Source organism: Hibiscus syriacus, unplaced genomic scaffold (assembly GCF_006381635.1).
Source record: "Hibiscus syriacus cultivar Baekdansim isolate YM2019G1 unplaced genomic scaffold, ASM638163v2 tig00111005_pilon, whole genome shotgun sequence".
Taxonomy (NCBI): Eukaryota; Viridiplantae; Streptophyta; class Magnoliopsida; order Malvales; family Malvaceae; genus Hibiscus; species Hibiscus syriacus.
In genome coordinates, this window is record NW_024062949.1 from 856,809 (window position 1) to 877,803 (window position 20,995).

At 33.9% G+C, this 20,995-nt stretch overlaps 2 protein-coding genes across 2 annotated transcripts; one reads left to right on the forward strand and one right to left on the reverse strand.

Annotated features, from left to right (window-relative positions):
* Window positions 1–5,156: 5,156 nt before the first annotated feature.
* On the forward strand, window positions 5,157–6,502 carry LOC120149397 (zinc finger protein CONSTANS-LIKE 16-like). Its single transcript, XM_039162196.1, has 2 exons — window positions 5,157–6,080; window positions 6,158–6,502. The coding sequence occupies exons 1-2, from the start codon at window positions 5,187–5,189 to the stop codon at window positions 6,383–6,385; spliced, it is 1,122 nt and encodes a 373-aa protein (XP_039018127.1). The 5' UTR covers window positions 5,157–5,186; the 3' UTR covers window positions 6,386–6,502.
* Window positions 6,503–20,125: 13,623 nt separating this feature from the next.
* Window positions 20,126–20,635, reverse strand: LOC120149460. Its single transcript, XM_039162232.1, has one exon. It carries the CDS (start codon window positions 20,604–20,606, stop codon window positions 20,334–20,336), a length of 273 nt encoding a protein of 90 aa, XP_039018163.1. The 5' UTR covers window positions 20,607–20,635; the 3' UTR covers window positions 20,126–20,333.
* Window positions 20,636–20,995: the final 360 nt, after the last annotated feature.

A 20,995-nucleotide genomic window follows, 5' to 3' on the forward strand; every position in this document is an offset into this window, starting at 1 on the left:
TTGAACAAATATTACCTTGTCCTTGCACCAGATTAATGAAGAAAACTACCAAACACGTAATTTACCCTAATTTTAAAAAGAGCAAACTACACGTTTAGTACCTAAATTATTACTTTTATTCTGTTTTGATACCCAAACTTTATTTTTTTCTAAAACATACTTAACGTTTAGTGCATGTTTCATTTTGGTACCCACCGTTAAAAAATAAACGGTGATGTCGACGTGTCATATAAGGTAATGTTATGTCACTATTGAAAAAAAATAAAAAAATATCACGTCAGCAATTTGTTAAATTTTTAACGAAAGTGTACCAAATTGAAACCTAAAATAAACATTAAATATGGTTTTGGAAAAAAATTAAAGTTTGGATACCAAAATGGAACAAAAGTAATAGTTTTTTTTATTAATCTAGTGTAAGTACAAGGTAGTATCTGTTTAAAGATAACTATCAACCTTTCGACATTGAATGCTTACACCCCTGACATCTATGGTGCTCGAACCCGAATCCTAAAAAATAACAATAATTCATTTACCACGAAAGACACTTATTAATGAAAATAAATTCTCTCAATAAAGTAAATTGTTCAATGAAGGAAAAAAGGAATTTGTGAAGGGTAAAACTGTAAGAAAGAAAAAACAAAAGGGGGGAAATGTAGATGACAATGATGCAAGGAAGAGGAAAAAAACAAAGGCAAAGGGTGTAATCAGTCATTATCAGGTCCTTAATAAATAGGGAAAGCCACACTTAGGTGACTCATCTATAATTTAATTAATTTTTAAGTACTAATATTGTTCTAGTATTAAAAATAGAAACCAATTTGATTTGTTTTGGAATTACTCTGCCGACTTTAGTCCTTAGGCCATTCAGTCCACTCGTCGGGCGGCCTCCTCCGACTCTCCGCGTAAAATTTTGAAACTACTCGAAACGAAGGGCCACTTTAGAATCTGTTTATTTCATGTTTTATTGCTTATTTAGAGTTGTCGAAAGTTTTTGGAAGGATTTGAACTAAAAGGAAGAAAGAAAAAAAAGGGTAAAGTACACGACTGATCCCCCAATATAAGATGTCATTTTTGTTAAGTTTCTTAATTATTAAAAGTTATAAACTGGTCTCCTTACTATATGATATTGTTTTGTTGAGTCCCAGGACTATTAAAAGTTTCAAAATGATCACTCGACTATTCATATATTTCAAAATCGTCATTTTCCATTAAAAATTTTGACGGTTATCTGAGTTGGACGTTAACATGCTAATTGAGATATAATAAAATCATATTTTAATGATCTTTGTTAGTGTCGTCGTTACTCTCAAGTACAGACTCAATGGAACAATATAAACAAAGAATTGATCAACAAAATACACTTCAAATGGTTTTGGGATCAAGCTTTATCATATCTCTATAAATAAGTTAACAAGCAAATCAAACAATCACAAATTTTTTAACGGAAAATGACAAATTTGGAACATATGAATAGTCGAATGACCATTTTATAACTTGTAATAGTTGAGAAACTCAACAAAACAATGTCGTATATGCAGGAGACTGTTTTGTAACTTTTAATAATAAGGGGACTCAACAAAGTAATACGCTTTAGTCGGGGATCATTTGTGTACTTTACCTATAAGAAAATTGGTTTGATGATATTGGGCTCAATAGGGCCTCAAAAATCCGTTTATGGACTCAGGCTTGGTGTGAGGAGCTAAACTTCTGGTGTTCTCACAAGCATCTTGAATTGGATTATCATTTTGTTCACAGTTGGGTTCAAGTTGTATTCATTGAATTTAAGTTATGGGCAAACTACAAATTTTATCATTCAACTTTGATAATAATTTTGTTTTTGTCATTAAACTTTCAAAATTTTTAATTTGATCATTCCTTTTTTGTATTGCTCTGTTCCTTGTCACTGTTTCATTATTCATTTAACGACGTTATGATAGAGTATACACTTTTAAAAATCATGAAAAACACCCGTAAATTTCTTTTAAATTTGTGAAAATACTCCTAATTTTTTGTCTCTAAATTTTTAACTTAGGGGTTGTTTGTGTTGCCTCTTAATGCAATCATTCAGCGCTGAATGTTGAACCGTTTAGCATTCAGCGCGTTTGTTTCGCACCTCTGAATGATTCAGTGCTGACTGATTCAAGAAAACAGTGCTGAATGATTCAACACATAAGTACATTCTGAATGATTCAGAGCCATTATCAAATAGCATGTCACATTTAGAGCTAATTCATACAGAACCTCTGAATCATTCAGCATTTGAATCATTCAGCGCTTAATCATTCTGAAGTAAACAAACAACCCCTTAGTTTTTAGATTCCTTTTGATTTTTTCGATGTTGGAGCATCTTCTTCCAAATTCCAATGATGGAGAGGCGGAGAAAATGGGGACGACTTGTATATAATGATTCTATTATGATCGAACAATTTGGTTGAAGTCATTTTCCTCTGGCTTTCGGGTTTTTTAATAGTTTTGGGTGATTACAAGGTAGTATTTGTTCATAATCTTTCTTAACCATTGACAACACACACCCCTTGCAGACACAACTGCTTGAACACAATATCTCAAGGGAGAACAACACTCCTTGTAACACCTATAGCCCGTATACGCCTCAAAATATGAGTTAAAGATGTCACATCAACTTTACAAACATTCATTGATCATAAATGCTTAAAATTTTGTTTCATTATAAAACATTCCATTATTAACTTTACAATTATTCCATGAATTTTGTAAAATCATAAATAATAATTATCATATAAATCAAGCTTAATTTTAGGCAGAAGTTTAGTAGTTCAATAGTAAACAATACTGCTTAAAAACTGCATAATTTTAAAATATTTCTTTGTTCTCGTAAAATATAATTTTTATCTAAAATATAAAACTTTGATTCATATTTATAACCCTAATAATATATCTTAGAGATATCTTATTCGTATTATGTCATCTAGAAAATTTAAAATAGTACGATGCCATTATTGATACATGTAGTTGTTCTTTGTTGATTGATGTCAACTCGACTCCTTACTTCACTTGCCCTTCTTTACTTACGCGTGAAAATCATCGCATGCTAAGTATTCACTTAGTGAGACATTATAAACAAACTAAGGTGACATAAAATATTAAACAACTTAACAACATCATAACATTATTTTTCTTTATATAAAACTTAACTTAAAATATCATAACAATTCAAAACATTAAACTTAAATTCAAATAAAATCATTAAATATCTAAACCGATTTATTCAAGTCATCTTTCCTCATCAGAGACATGAAAATCATCATCTTATGATTTTGTCAAAAATCATGATAATCAATAATAAACATAACAATCATGTCATACTCTATTTCATTCAAATACTTTTCAGAACTTTCTTATTTAATTCTCATTTTCCACTTTCATATTCATTCACATATTCATTGTCATATTCCATGTTCATAATAAATACTTTCACATTTCAGAATTTATTTTCTGAATCAAAACTTATTTCTAAATTCAGAACTTATTTCCAAATTAATAACTTATTTTCAGACTCATAACTTATTGTCAGATTCATGGCTTATTTTCAAATTCATAGCCCAACATATATTTATGAGAATGTAAGGTACGTGAGACAATTATATGTCAGTATATGTTATGAGACAACTTTTATTCTTGTAATATTAAATGCTCATATCCCTGACATTCATGGTGCTCAATCTCGGATATCCAAGAAATAACAACAATTCCTTTATTACGGAGTTGATTCAATTTATATATATCATAATTTTGAAGCTTAGAAATAATAATCAAAACGTGATTTTTCTAGTGCGTTTGATTTTTATGCATTTAAGATCATATCTCCACATCACCCTATCCAATTTACCCTAAACCCATCAACTTGCGTGCTGAAAGACCTAAACACATAAGCAACCCTATTCTATCTTATTATCTTCTAGTTTGAGAAACCTATTGGCTCGGGGTTTTATTCCACAGATATACCAAGAACAGTCTTTGTCGTGCAAGACTTGAACCTTTAATGACATAAAATGATTGTGTATCGGTTTATGAATTAAATAAATACTAATTATAAATTTTAATTTGTGGCTTCTTCTTTTTAATTGACAAAAATCACCAGAGGTCTTTGTATTTTAATAAGAAACTATTGTGTTGTTCAAAAAAATAATAATGTGATCATCGTATTATTTTTTCTTTCAATATAGCTATTCAACTCAGAAAATAAATATAATATGGTCATTTGATTAAAAATTTTCTATCATTGATCGTTACGGTATTGATATGATAGTTCATGTTGCTGACATGACAATACACAGTACTGATATTGTAGTCTAAGGTGGCAGATGACATGGTAGATTGACTAAATTGGTAGCTCAAACATGACAGATGAACTGTCACGTCAATACACTGACATGTCAGTATACTGTAATGGTCAATGACGAAAAACATTGACCTTTGATACTTTTTTGTCTTCTTTATTTATATTATGTCTAGAAAAATTAAGTCTTTAATGACCTAGTGTGTAGATATAGTTACTCGATTTCAAAATCTTGTGAAGGAATAATACTATTCTTAAACTGATATCACTTTATAAGTTTAAAGTTATATGATCCATGTAAACTTAAGTGTGAAGATTACACTGGTTTGCATGACCCTGTTGCAGTGAGATACAAAAAAGAACCAAAGCATCAAGAAAGTGAAAAATGGATATGGCAAGTGCGCAAAGAGGGGACCGCACAAAAAGGGATCCGACTACTAACAACAACAGGTATAATGCAGCTGTTAGAAAAACTCAGAAACAAAACTGTCTCATTCAAAACCCTAGCAGACTGAAAAAGAAAAGGTTGACAAGGAAACTCAGTAGGATCGATTCAAATGACTCATTCTCACGTCCTTGGTGTATTGGACCACAGGAAATCCCCTCGATCAGAGATGTATCCAATGAGAATGCAGAGATTAGGATCAACTTTACAGCCTCAACCATTGGGAATCCAGATAAGGCCTGTTGAATGGACCCAAAAGTGCAAGCAATGGCTTTTAAAAATACTGTAAAAGAGTAGTTTGTGGGTCACATATACAAATAATTGTACCACTTTAAGGTCTCTGCAAATAAAGCACCGATTCAACATTTCCTGTTTCTGTTTGAGCTTTGATCAGTCCCCAGTTTTCTTTTTCTTTTGTGTTCCATGTTATCTACCAAGAAGAAGATGGCCAACGCCGTTGGTGCCAGGCACGTTAGAGCTTGTGATAGCTGTATAAAGAGAAGGGCTCGATGGTACTGTGCTGCCGACGATGTTTTCCTTTGTCAAGCCTGTGATTCTTCGGTTCATTTGGTGAATCCGTTTGCTCGTAGACATACACGAGTTCGCCTGAAAACCGCTTCGGTTAATTCCTCGGATAGCTTTTCACCGTCGTGGGATCGAGGGTTTACTAAAAAGGCAAGGACGAAGCGACCCGTGAAGGGCTCCAGAAGGAAGAACGACCTCGTTTCTATCGTGCCGGAAATCGGTGTCGATGAGATATCGCATGAAGAGAATGAAGAGGAGCAGTTGCTTTATAGGGTGCCGATATTTGATCCCTTTGTTGCTGAATTATGCACTTCGACCGACTCTAAAGCTTTATTGGCTGACGGTTCGAATGGGGTTTTCCCTTCCGAGATGGATCTTGCAGAGTTTGCCGCCGATGTCGAGAGCCTGCTCGGTAAGGGTCTCGAAAACGAGTCGTTCGCAATGGAGGAGCTGGGGCTAATCGACTCCAAAGAGGACTTTAGAGACTGTTCAATGGTAAACGGTAAAGTGAAGGTTGAAGACGAAGAGAGTTTCGAACCTTTTGAGTTAAGCTTTAACTATGATTCCCCGGCAAGCTGCGGCCGAGAGGATGAGTTTAAAAAGCAAGAAGTGGTAAATAAGAGTAAAGGGGAAGTGGAATACGAACAGAATACAGAGAAAACGAAGAAGAAGGAACCATTTTTGAGCTTAGATTATGAATCAATCATCTCTTCATGGGCAACCCAAGGCTCCCCGTGGACGTCCGGTGGCCGACCAGATTTTAACCCCGACGATTGCTGGACCGATTGCATGGTAAGTAAACTTAAAGCTTTCTACTTTATGCCCTCCATATACCAGTGTTTACAATGAATTTGACTTCAAATTCGCAGGGAAATGAAGGAGAAGAAGTTCGCCATAGCTACGGTGGTTTGATTTGCATGGGAGGACAAATTCCGACAATGGGAGATGGAGCAAGAGAAGCAAGAGTATCGAGATACAGAGAGAAACGGAGAACGAGGTTGTTCTCGAAGAAAATAAGGTACGAGGTTCGGAAACTGAATGCTGATAAGAGGCCACGAATGAAAGGGAGGTTCGTGAAGAGGGCATCGTTTCCATAGTATTAAATTGCAGTTGTAATATCGTAACTGCAATTACAATTTAATACTATTATCGTTTTGAACTCAGTGTCAGTCAAACTAATCAATGGTTAGTTCTTCCCGGTGTTTCTGCCTCTAATGTTCTTCATGTCCTAATAAGCTTAATAAATCAATGGTGAATTGCTTAGGGTTTTTTTTCTTTTTCTTTTCTTTTTTGTTCTCTCAGATGTTCTTCTGTTTATTCTGAAATCTGGGGAATTATAGAAAAGAAAATTTTATGTAGAAAATTTGGTTGCTGTTTGATTAATTTAGCATTACCCTTGTAAAAAGCTTGGAATGGAAAAGCTCTTCTGTTTGAACAAATAAGAAGTCTATTGGAAAGGTATTGCCTGTGTCGTGGATCCACAGTGTTAGGAAAGAAAAATCATCAATAACTTTTTTGATAAAAAATTCGTAAATAAAATTAATTTTATATAATTTGATTCTTAAAATATATGATGGGATTTTTTGATGAAGAAATTGTTGAAAAGTTAGCAAAAGTGGCCAAATCACTTTCGCTGCAAATAGGAGAGCTTTCGGTGCATGCACACAATGGTAAAATCATAATTTTGTCATTGTACTTTAGGGTATTTATAAAATTAGTCCTTAAGGTTCAACTATAAATACCCTAGATCATTTAACTTCAAAACCATCCCAAATCATTATAGCTTTCTCTCAATACTAGAGAATTTAGAGAGTTTCTTGAGAGTTGTTTTCTCCTTTCTATCAAGAGAGAATTGTCATTGTTTTATCCTTGGTAGATCGAAAGAAGTTGTAATTCCTATTTTCTCATAGTGAAATTCTTCTACCGTTGCCCGTGGTTTTTATCCTATATTATTCAGGGATTTTTCACGTAAAATTTGTGTCTTCTTTATATCTATTTTTATTTTCTCAAATTATCAGTTACGATTTTGCTCTATCCGATAGTCGTATTCCACAACAATTGGTATCAGAGCCATATTAGAGTGTGTAATATCTACTTATTGTCTTTGTAGTTGCCACCAAAAGGTGTATCCTCCAACATAATAAAGTAAGAAGGTATTACTCATTCTTTGAAGATTCCAGAGAACTATTCACGATAGTGAAATAGTGGGAGCTATCCGTAAAATAAGCTATGGCGACGAAATTTGATATTAAAAAATTCAATGGGAGAAATTTCTCATTATGGAAATTGAAGATGAATGTCATCCTGAGGAAAGACGGTTGTCTAGCAGCTATCAGTGAAAGGCCGGTAGATTTCACAGATGACAACAAATGGTTCGAAATGGACGGGAATGCTATGGCAAACTTTCATCTAGCATTAGCAGATGAAGTATTGTCAAGCATCGAGGAGAAGAAGACATCTAAGGAGATATGAGATCATCTCACCAAACTGTACGAGGCCACATCATTGCATAATAAAATTTTCCTTAAGAGAAAATTGTACACTCTTCGGATGTCAGAATCTACTTCAGTGACAGAACACTTATACAAATTGAACACTTTATTTTCTCAGCTTACATCCTTAAGATGTACAATAGGAGAACAAGAACATGTTGAACTTCTACTTCAAAGTCTACTGGATTCGTATGATCAACTCATAATCAACTTGACAAACAATAATGTCACCAGTCTAGTCTTCGATGACGTTGCAGTTGTTGTTCTACAATAAGAAAATCGACGCAAGAACAAGGAAGACAGACAAGTAAATCTACAACAAGCAGAAGCGTTGACAACGATGAGAATAAGATCAACAGAACGTGACCAAAGCAGTAGTCACAAACATGGTAGATCGAAGTCAATGAGCAAGAAGAATTTTAAGTGCTACAACTGTGGAAAGAAGGGTCACTTAAAGAATGATTGTTGGAGTCTAAATAAAAACTCTAATCCACAAGGTAGTACCGCAAACACTTCAGATGATGAAGATGCTCTATATTGTGAAGCGTCAACCACCGTGGAAAGCAGAAAAAGATTTGCAGATATATGGCTCATTGATTCGGGAGCAACATATCACATGACCTCAAGAAGAGAATGGTTTCATCATTATGAACATGTCTCAGGAGGATCTGTGTATAGTTGTAATGATCATACCTTAGAGACCATTGGCATGGGAACCATCAATTGAAGATGTATGATGGAACAATTAAAGTTGTTCGAGATGTGCAGAACGTGAAAGGCCTGAAGAAAATTTTATTATCCTACGGATTGTTGGATAATAATATAAGCAAGATTGAAATACAGAAAGGAATCATAAAGGTGTTCCGTGAAGCGCTTGTGGTGTTGAAAGGCGAAAAGATAGTTGCAAACTTGTACGTGCTGAAGAGAGAGACTTTGATAGAAGTAGAAGCCTCTGTTGCCTCATGTTGTTCAGATTCTGCAATGCTATGGCAATAGAAACTCGAACACATGTCAGAACAAGTAATGAAAGTCCTTGTGGAGAAAAAGCTACTTTCAGACATAACAAAGGTATCACTTACTATGTGTGAGCATTGCATAACAAGTAAGCAACACCGGTTGAAATTCAACACGTCAAATTCTAGAAACAAAAGTGTTCTAGAATTGGTTCATTCTGACGTATGTCAAGCACCAGTTACATCCCTAGGCGGAGCAAAATACTTTGTATCATTTATTGATGAATACTCTAGGAGATGTTGGGTGTACCCTATTAAGAAAAAGTCAGACGTGTTTTCAACTTTCAAAAACTTCAAAGCGCAGGTGGAACTTGATTCTGGAAATAAGATCAAGTGTTTCAGAATAGATAATGGAAGAGAATACACAAGTGAATATTTTGATGACTTTTGCAGGAAAGAATGCATCAAAAGACAGTTCACAGTGGCGAACAATCCTCAACAAAATGGAGTGGCAGAGCGGATGAACATAACCTTGCTAGAAAGAACAAGAGCAATGTTAAGGGATGCAGGCCTAGAAAAATCATTCTGGGCAAAAGTAGTCAATACCGCATGTTATTTGGTGAATCGAGCTCCATCAACTGTAATAGAGCTGAAGACATCAATGGAAATGTGGATTGGTAAACCAACTGATTATTCAAACCTCCATGTATTTGGAATTATTGTGTACGTGATGTACAACTCCCAAGAAATTTCAAAGCTGGATCCAAAATCTAGGAAATGCAAATTCTTGGGGTATGCTGATGGTGTAAAGGGGTATCGATTGTGGGATCCCACTGCCCGCAAAGTGATCATCAGCAGGGATGTTATCTTTGTAGAAGATAAACTACAAAGAAAAGAAGATGATGATAGCACTAAAAAGCCAAAGACTACGCAAATACATGTGGAAAAAGAGTTTGAACAAGGAGATTCTTCTCAAGCAGAACCAACACATGATGAACAAGAACCAGAGAGTTCTGAAGCTCCAACAACTCATCAATCAGATCGTGTGAGAAGACGTCCCAATTGGCACTCAGATTATGTTATAGAAGGAAATATGGCATACTGTCTTTTAACAGAGGACGGTGAGCGATCAACATACCATGAGGTAATAAACAGTTCAGATGCTTCATTGTGGATGATGGCGATGCAAGAAGAAATCGAAGCCCTTCATAAAAATAATACATAAGACCTTGTGCCACTACCACAAGGAAGGAAGCCAATTGGTAATAAATTGATCTTCAAAATCAAGCGAAATGGTGGCGATCGAGTTGAGAGGTATCATGCAAGACTGGTGGTCAAAATATATGCTCAAAAAAAAGGTATTGATTTCAATGAAATATTTTCTCCTATGGTTCGACTAGCAACAGTTTGAGTAGTCTTGGCAATGTGTGCTACATTGAACTTACATCTAGAGCATCTAGATGTTAAAACAACTTTTCTTCATGGAAATCTTGAAGAAGAGATTTACATGCTCCAGGCTGAAGGTTTTGAAGAAGACGAAAAAAAGAACTTGGTTTGCAGGTTGAAAAAATCTCTGTACGGTCTAAAGCAGGCGCCGAGGTGTTGGTATAAGAGATTTGATTCCTTCATTATGTACCTTGGATACAACAGACTTAATGCAGACCCTTGTGCTTATTTCAAGAGGTTTGGTGATGACGATTTTGTTATATTGATGTTGTATGTGGATGACATATTGGTTGCAGGACCCAACAAAGATTATATTGTTGAAGGCACAACTGACTAGGGAAGTTGAAATGAAGGACTTGGGATCAACAAACAAGATTCTAGGGATGCAAATTCACCGAGAAAGAAATAATAGGAAGATTTGGCTTTCACAAAAGAATTACTTGAAGAAGATCTTGTCACGATTCAACATGCAAGATTGTAAGCCAATTTCTACTCCTCTTCCTAATAACTTCAAATTATCCTCCAGTATGAGTCCTAGCAATGAAGAAGAGAGGATAGAGATGTCTCGAGTACCGTATGCATCGGCAGTGGGAAGTTTAATGTTCGCTATGATATGCACAAGACCAGACATTGCACAAGCAGTGGTAGTGGTTAGTCGGTACATGGCGAATCCTGGCAAAGAACATTGGAATACAGTAAAGAGGATCCTGAGATACATCAAAGGGACCTCAAATATTGCATTTTGTTACAGAGGATCAAATTTACTTATCAATGGGTATGTCGATTCTAACTATGTAGGGGATTTGGATAAAAGCAAATCTACAACAGGATATGTGTTCAAAGATGCTAGTGGAGTTGTAAGCTGGGTTCCAAAATTGCAGTCAGTTGTGGCTACATCCACAACAGAAGCAGAATATGTAGCAGTTACACAAGCTAGTAAAGAAGTAATCTGGTTGAAGATGTTATTGGAGGAGCTTGGGCACAATCAAGAGTATGTCTATCTGTTTTGTGACAGTCAAAGTGCCTTGCATTTAGCAAGGAATCCAACATTTCATTCAAGGACAAAGCACATACGAGTTCAGTACCATTTCATTCGTGAAAATGTGGAAGAAGGGACGGTAGATATACAGAAGATCCATACCAAAGACAACATAGCAGATTTCATGATGAAGGCGATCAAAGCTGATAAATTTACCTGGTGTCGATCCTCTTGTGGCCTGTTAGAGACGTAAGCAACATGAAGGTACAAGGTAGAAAGAATGGTGTGAAGATATGATTGTTCCAATCAAATCTTCAAGTGGGAGATTGTTGAAAAGTCAACAAAAGTGGCCAAGCCACTTTCGGTGCAAATGGGAGAGCTTTCGGTGTATGCACCGAAAATATTGATTTTTTGGACAATGGTAAAATCATAATTTAGTCATTGTACTTTAGGGTATTTATAAGATTAGTCCTTACGTTTCAACTATAAATACCTTAGCTCATTTAGCTTCAAAATCATCCCAAATCATTATAGCTTTCTCCCAATACTAGAGAATTTAGAGAGTTTATTGAGAGTTGTTTTCTCCTTTTTATCAAGAGAGAATTGTCATTGTTTTCTTCTTGGTAGATCGAGAAAAGTTGTAATTCCTATTTTCTCATAGTGAAATTCTTCTACCGTTGCCCGTGGTTTTTACCCTATATTATTTAGGGATTTTCCACGTAAAATTTGTGTCTTCTTTATCTCTATTTTTATTTTCTCATATTATCAGTTGCGATTTTGCTCTATTCGATAGCCGTATTCCGCAACAGAAATAAATTGAGAGGAGAATTAAATTTTTTAATAGATAAAAGTCTACATATATGGTTAAATTTCTAAGATTTGATGTATCTTTATAAAATTTTCCTATGTTTATCATTCATATAGTAAAATTTAGGCAAAAAGACATAAGATGTACTTATACTTTTGAAAAAAAATTAACGTAACACTCGTATTATTATTTTTTTCAATGTGGCCCTCTAAATCAAAAAATAAATCAAATGTGGCCCTTTGACCAACGTTTTTCGTCGTTAACCGTTACGGTGTTGATGCTACAATTCACGGTGCTGACGTGATAGTCTATGGTGGTTAGAACGTGGTGGATATCATGATAGATGAGTTAAATCGGTAACTCAAACATGGCAAATAGATTACCATGTCAGCACCGTGAATCGACACGTCAGCATCATGAATTGCCACGCTACAACTGTAATAGTCAACGACAGAAAACATTAGTCAAAATACCACATTAGATTTATTTTTTGAATCAGATGACTACATTGAGATAGAAAAATAATACAACGATCACATTGATTTTTTTTTCCAAAATACATGAACTCTTATGCATTTTTACCTAGAATTTATTTTCCTTATTTTTAATTTATTTTCAAGAGGTTTTATATAAAATATGTACTAACATATTTTTAAGATAATATTTTTTTGTATTCTTTTACACAGAAATGTCATATTATATACAGTTGCCCATATCATGGTGTCGAGAGCATGAAAACAACTTCCAATTGAGATGTCTTCAGGGAAACCTTTCCATTTCAGGGGGGGGGGGGAAGAGAGGCATTCATCTTTCATTTATGTGCATAAATATCATTCACTACAACATTTCTGTGTAATAATAAAAATAATTAAACTTGAAAATGTTAGAATAATAATAATAATAAACTAAAACAAAATAGGTACATAATTTTTTGTGTAATTACTTTGCAATGATTTCAAATGATTAGTTTTCTTTATTTAAAAAAAAGTATAATTTCAAAATAAGTGTTCAAATTATACCATTTTTTACCTAGGTGTCTAAAGTATTTTTTGACTCATCCCGGCGACTATCTTTACAAACGTTACTACTTTAGGTTCCCGGGCTGTCAACGGTGTTTATTTCCCTCGTTAAGTAACATATATTACAATCTGGTAATTGTAAAAATGTTTTTTAAAATTAAAAATAAAATAAAATTATGTATATTTAAAAAAATATAAACATTTTGAAATAACCCCAAAACTTTAAAAATCTTCCTTTCAACCCTTAAACCCACATCGACTGTCGCCGTTTACCCTCGACGAAGCTCCACTCGACCTTATCTCCCTCCGGCGACCAAAAAACCTTATGAAATTGTGACCAATCGATGACGAATCGACGTTTTATATCTTGCAAACCCTAGGATGAAAATCATAATCTCACGCGATTCTGATGGCCAATCGACGACAACTACGACTGTGTATGACTAGGATGATAGCAGGGACTACATCAACAGCGGTGTTTGTGGCCGGAAAGGGCGGCGACAGTGGAATAAGGTTAGAATTTTGGGATTTTTTATAATTTCAGAGAAATTAGTGTTTTTTTATAATTTCAGAGAAATTAGTGTTTTTTATAAATATAATAATATTTTTAATATTTTTTTAACATAAAATTTTAAAATCACCATATTGTGACACGTGTCACTTAACGGAAGAAATTAAAGTCGTTGATGGTCCGAACACCTAAAATGATAACGTTTGTATCGTTAAACATCGGAATGAGTAGAAAAATACTTTAGGCACCTATTCTTGAAAAACAATATAATTTGGACACTTATTTTGATATTAAGCAAAAAAAAAACCTTAAAAATGATATAATATTTTAGATCTTTTTCAATTTCGCTATCGAGATAGGAAAAAATGGTTGATTAAAGGGGGAATTTGACAACAATAGTGGGGCATAAATTAAATATAAATCTTGGCATTTTTAAAGTGTTGTGGTCTGCATTGTTGACATACATATAATGGTCCCATATAGGATGGTGTCGTTTGTGGATATCTTATTTTTTGAATCTAAAATTTTTAGAGAAAACAACGTATCTTTCATCATTGAAGTCACTTAATGGATTAAAAATAATCGTATTTAAACGTAATTGAACACATAACTTCCTAGATATTACTGCATCAATGATTATAAATCGAACTATGATCAATCAACTAAAAGATATCCTTTCTTAATTGCAAAAGATAATGTAAAGAGAAAAGGAAATAAAAAGTTATCCTTCAAAGGAAATCATACCTCCCTATTCTCCTATAAATTTTCCTTGCTCCACATATGTTGAAAGAAGTGTTATCCGGGAACAATTTAACTCGAAATCGATGAGTTTTAATCCGATCCGATTTTATAGGATTTTAAAAAAAAAAGGTTTAGATCGGTTCGAGTTAGGGAAGAGGGTGAAAAAACTCGATCCGACCCGACCAGACCAAGGATAATAATATAAGTTTATTAAAAAATTATTATTATTTAATTAAATCCTTATTTTATAATGAGTCGAACGGGTCAGATTTGATTTATACTCTAAAATTTCGGATTGGGTATGACTCAGGTGGAGAATATGTATTTTTTTAGATAGAATAAAAAATATATAATTTTTAGATCGAGTCAGATTCGAATGAAAGATACATATTTTTCGAGTTAAGTCGAGTTGAAAAGAAAACCTAATCCAACTAACCGTTGTCATCCATACTTTTATCTTTTCAAATGCAAAAGTTAGGGCCATGGCTTTGATTGCTAAAGGGATGATATTAATTACATTGTGTCATTTCCTACCATGTTTTCCTAAGTAAATGACAAACCCTAAAAACCAACTTTTGCTAAACTTATCCAGATAAGGTATGGAAAAATAATATTTGATTAAATTTACAAATCTATAACCATGTGTTTCCCAAAAAAAACATTCACCTATACGAGCTGGAGTTCAGTATAGAAACAAGAGTTCTACTTGGAACCAGCAGAAAAGTATCTTCCTTATATTATAGATTTTCACTATTATGCATGAGGTTTCATCTAAGCGATGATGTAGTCCTTGCCGGAATGATTGATACATATTACTATCATTATTTTCTTTAATGTCGATTTGTTTGTAGAGTTCGATGATCTCTACCTTGCTCGTACCATTGAGGATGTTATTTCCAGCTCGAATATCTCACCCACTCAAACAAATGACCAAGAAAAAAAACATAGATGATGAAGACCCAGAAGTATGATTCCAATTTGTACATGAACGACAACAACAAAAAGAATAGGGAATTGAAGAACTTAATCTTTCCTCTGACGAGTCTATTGATTACGAAGATTAAAACTTCTTAATCAATAATGCTATGTTAATGATTTTATTTAATGTTTATTGTGTTCGCAAGGTTAGTCCGATTTACTTCCTTATGTTAATGTATTAAATTTGTAGTTTTTTTTCTTCCTAATGTGCATTTCCGAAAGTCTAATCTAATGTTCATAGTTTATTGTTCTTTTCAACATAATCTACCACATTTTAGAGAGCAAAAAGAAAAAAATTAATAGAACTCGTCACCTCGACGTGACGAGTTCTAGTGTATTTTTTCTTTCCAACATTAAATTTGCATAATAATCTAAAAAATAATTTTTTAACAAGGTGATGAGTTCGCCTTGGACTGTAAAAAATATCATAGATTCTAAATTAATTTTTGAGGTGTTCTATTGGGCCAAATAATTAAAGTGGGTGCCATATTGAGCCCAAAAAACCCATGCATTTGGGCGTGTTGCGGTTCTTCCATTACCCATTATTGTTGGTCCCATTGAGGAGCGAGGCCCAGTTCATAAAAAGAACAAATAGGCACATTAACTTTACGAATCACTATAAATATCCATCACGTAATGTATATTATGCCTATTAATTATGCCTACTACCAAGTATTTAATTTTACGAATCACTATAAATATCCCCACGGAAGCTGCTCTCAACCTGGCGTTGGGACAACCTACTATCCTACATCCCCTTATCCCATTACATATGGGAATATTACCCCATTACATATGAGAATAGGGTCAGTTAATTTTTATTATTATAAAGTGGGGAAATAGATGCTCTATATCTCCATTTTCATGGTGTAGGCAAATACGTGCATTAATGTGCAATTTGATACCAAATCCAAACACTAGCAAACAAACCCACTGCAGCTACGAAATAAGCAGCAGATTTTTCAACCTTCTCTTTTCTTCTGTCTGCACTTGATTGTAAGCTGTCTTCACCCTCTTTTTTTCCCCTTAAAACGACAAAGATTTCTTAACTGCAAGATCCAACCAGAGATTCGTGTATGTTTCCAAACTATACAAAGTACTAAACTCCATAAAACTTTCAAAAAGATTTCACCTTTTCCACCCACTTTTAACTGTATTCTCATGTGTGAAGTCTGATTCTTTGTTGTGTATATATATTGTCACTCCACAAACAAGTTCATTTTAAGGATGTAGACGAATCAAATGCCCCTTTTTTTCCCTTTCCATTCATTGCTTACAAGCTCTAACTTTTCAGTCTTGTAAGTTGCAACAGTGACATTTCAAATTGGTGCAAAAGGAATTAAAGAGACAGTACCAAAATACCCTCGTTTTCCCTCGGGAATAACCAATATCAATCGACACGCTAGCATGAAAATGATGAGAAAAAAGGGGGTATTTTGGTTATCATCCAACAAATTTCCTGGAAAAGAAAAGAAAGAGGAAACAACTCTCTGCTAGTTGTGTAGAGGATCTGGGCAGCTGGGAATTCTCCGTTTGCTTTCTTCAAATCCTTTATCGGTTCCATTGAAGTACTTCTGAAACAACAAGTCCCTTTGACCCTTGTTATCGTTTCCAGGAAGAATCCTTATAGCTCCAGCTTGGAAATCACAGAGAACCCAAATCTGCAACACCAAGAGAATCAACAAGAACACCAACATGGATGTGTAAAATGGCCTCATAGTGCTGAAAAACCGCTTGCCCATGAAAATATATCCACATAAAAGATGCCCCCACTTGCTGTTAGAACAACTGCCTGTATTTTTCCCTGGGTTATCGTCTAGGAGTAATAAGAGAGAGGAAGAAGAAGATAGATGGAGAAGGAGAAGGGTTCATGCAATCAACAGTGGCCCTCGTGATGAGAGAAATGGCTATGTATACTCTTAACAGTGCAGCTTCACACTGGTATATATATATATATATATTTTTTTTTTTTTTTTTTTTGAGGTGAGAAGATTATCATGTAATGGTATGGAGTACTTTTTTTTTTTTTTTGCAAGCTTTAGGGCATGTGCAGACAGAGATTTAAAGAACAATTTTGTCTGTTTGACTTCAGTTTTCGCCTTAATCAAATCAAATCAAACTTCCAATTCCAGGGCTAAAATCATTTCCCACTTATGTCATGTGTTATTATGTTTTAAAAAACTGCATGTCTGTTCTTAGATGAAGGCATCTTTTCTTTATATTTTAACTAAATGACAGTATGACAATAATGAGCATAGATTATAAGATACTATTTTATTAAGTAATTCGACTGTTAATAGTTATAAAATGATATTCGATTATATAATATTGTTTTGTTAAGTTCATCGACTATTAAGTGTTACAAAATAGTCACTCGACTATTCATTATGATCCAAACACGTCATTTTCCGTTAAAAAATTGACGGTTGTCTGATATGGACGTTAACATGATTATGAGAACATATTTTATCATATAACAGTTAGCAGATTAACATTCAGCTCAGAATATTGTCAATGTTTTAACAGAAAATGACGAGTTTGGAATATCATAAATAATCAGGTGATCATTTTGTAACTTTTAATAATAGATTGATTCAACAAAGCAACACTCTATTTGGATGACAATTTTATAACTTTTAATAATTAAGAGATTTAATAAAATAATATCTTATAGTCGGAGATCATATGTGTCCTTCACCCTAAAATTTATCGTTATTTAATAAAGTTTTAGAATCTTATTAATAATTATTAATGGAACTCAAGACCTCAATTATTTTAAGAAGAAATATTTTTTATAAATATTTTGAGTTCGACTGTAAGGTATATATATATTGTCTATGATTAAAAAAATTCGAATAAATATTATATTATAATTATCTCACATTATTTAAAATTATAACTATATAATTTTAAAAATTCAATAATATTTTTCTTATAATTTTCATTTTACTGAATAATTGAACATGATTAATATTTTTATTACATGAAAAGAAAATTATAAGCTTTTACATATCACAAACTTTCCACATATCACGAACAGGTTGATCATTGATGCAGTCCATAGGATAATTTAAAATAAAAAATTCCAATGATGCTGATATATTATTACTGTCACACATTAGTTAGTTTTTTAACGGAAGCAACTAATTTAATTTAAAATAAAAAAAAATCTTAAATTATAATAAAAATTTACTATCATAATTTTAAATTAAGCACATAATTAAGATAATTTCTTATAATCATTCAAATAAAACTAACAATTATCATAAGGACCGTGAGAAAAAAAGATAAAAAATCTAACACAAAAGCTATAACAAAAATAGATACAAATAGATCCGATCGCATCAGCAAACGAACCACAAAGAGGGGATCAAGATATTGAAAGACCACCAATAAAATCGTAAATCAGACTAGAGTGACGTGAAAAGCTATCAACGAATGTAAAACGGGTATCCAAATCTACTTCGAGAGTCCAAAGTAAGGAAGATCAACAAGATATCATATAAGCATCATCTTGATCAATCGCGACAATGTTAAATCAACCCTAGAAAAACATTAAAAAAAATCGGCCAAACAATTAAAAATATGACAAAAGACAAAAGAAAACGTGTCACAAAAACATGTGAAAACATGTTATAAAGGTATATGAAAACGTGTTGTACATCTAGATTTATTGAAAATAGAAAAAAAAAGATATGACATAAAAAAGGAAAAAGATAATAAAGAAATACCGACGATCGACAACCAACATTAAAATTGATGTTATTCGCTAATAAACAAAAACGAAAAAAAATGAACCAATCAGAAAAAACAAACTTTTTCAAAAGAGAAAAAAAGGGAGTGAATGGAAACCTAATTAATATATTAATAGAATGCACCATCACCGTATAATATTCTTTAAGCATAATTATTATGATATTAATAGAATGACTCCATAATTTTGTTTGTGCTTCATAATCTTCCATTCTTTATCCTATTATTACTTACATTTACTCTAATCATTTATATGTTTCTACTCAACTGTTTTTTCTTCTACATGTCTGGTTTTTTAACCTAAAACATACAATGAGACGGTTAAGCATTCACATTGGATTCAGATTACGGAAGAAGAGAACTATGTTCTTGAATCGAATAAGACTTAGTTTGTGATTTCATTGTCACCAAAAAAGATTACAATTACGTGTTGCAGAAAATCTCCGCTGAGAGACTCACCCACCAAAGTCAGGTCGGTCCAGATTAGTCAAGGCAAAGCCTTGGAACTAGAAGGCAACAAAAGAAAAAGATAATAATTGTGTTGATTTAAGTAGATGATTTTTTGATCGCTGGGTATGACAAAGCCTGCAATGGCTCCTCTAGAGCATAATGTAAAGCTTACTACAGTTGTGGATGATGAGTTGTTGTCTGATAAAAGTATTTTTCAAAAGCTTATCAGAAGATCAATCTGCTTAACGCACATCGAACCTGACATAACTTTCGACGTGCATCACCTAAGTCAATTCATGCAACGGCCTAAGAAGTCTCATTTGAATGATGTACTGAGAATTGTAAGGTACGTTAAACAGTTCCATAGCTTTCTGCGATTCGGATTGGGTGTCCTGTCCTGTCATAAAAAAGTTGGTTTCTGGTTTTTGCATCAAGCTTGAGAACTCGTTGATTTCATGGAAATCAAAGAAGTAACCAACAGTGACAAGGTTGTTTGCAGAAGCAGAATATATGAGCATGACTGTGACTACAGTAGAGCTGGTTTGGTTGAATGAGTGTGACAGTAAAGCTGCTCTATAATAAATCATGTTTATCATGAATGAACAAAGCACATTGAGATAGATTATCACTTTATCGGAAAGAAGATTGAAGGAAGTTCCATCAGCACTGAGTTTGTTTCTTCAGCAGAACAAATGGCATATATTTTAACAAAGACTCTAAGGTCACAACATCATGATTCTTGTGTCCAAAATGGGGGGTTTCGTCCTCTAATTTTAGTTATCTGAATTGTATATAAATAGACTCACTGAATGTAAATGAATTAGACTAAAGGAAATACAAAAGAAATTCTTTCAGTTCTTTTTTAACAGCAAACACAGCTTTGAAAGCAAAACAGACTGCCAAACTGTGTCTCTCTCATTGGTGGGGAATCACCATGACGTTCTTGAGGTTCCAAATATCATCATCCCAGGCTACATCTCCGAACAATGCAGCGTAGGCCTTGTCCACATAATCCACATCCCACAGAGGCGACCACGCCGAAGCCCACGGCATTTGCTCATCCGCCGCCCACCACAACAAACTCTCTACCTCCGCCGCTACTCCTCCCCCTTCCTCCTTGCTTTCCACAGCTCTCTTGCTCTTCTTTCCACCCACGGCCTTCATCATACGACTCCCTTGCCTCTTCATGGGTGTTTTTTTTTCTCCTTCTTACGATTTTCAACGGGAAACGATGTAATGGAACGGGGTAGAAGAAGATGGAAACTTATATAGGTGAAGGGATGTGTGCATGAAAAGTTTTTGGACAACGCGGTGGTGGGAATTGGTGTGATTATTTATGCCATTAAATATAATCTGCATGGACCTGGTTCTTTGAATTTATCCGTGATTAAGATTCAAAGTCACATGCGGTTAAGAAAATGGAACTAACTTGGTTCTATAGATAAGAAAATGATGGAAACTTCTCAACTTGGATTTGCAGAATTAATTTATGTTATCAACTAGTTAGGCTACCAATATTGATTCAATCTGTGCGGTCATTTAAGACTTGGTGGCAATTAGATACAGAGTACCCCGTC

Coding starts and splice junctions, on each gene's coding strand:
- LOC120149460 (XM_039162232.1), bottom strand. CDS start 20,606: ATGAAGAGGCAAGGGAGTCGTATGATGAAGGCCGTGGGTGGAAAGAAG.
- LOC120149397 (XM_039162196.1), top strand. CDS start 5,187: ATGTTATCTACCAAGAAGAAGATGGCCAACGCCGTTGGTGCCAGGCAC. Junction 6,081..6,157: donor ATTGCTGGACCGATTGCATG/GTAAGTAAACTT, acceptor TCAAATTCGCAG/GGAAATGAAGGAGAAGAAGT.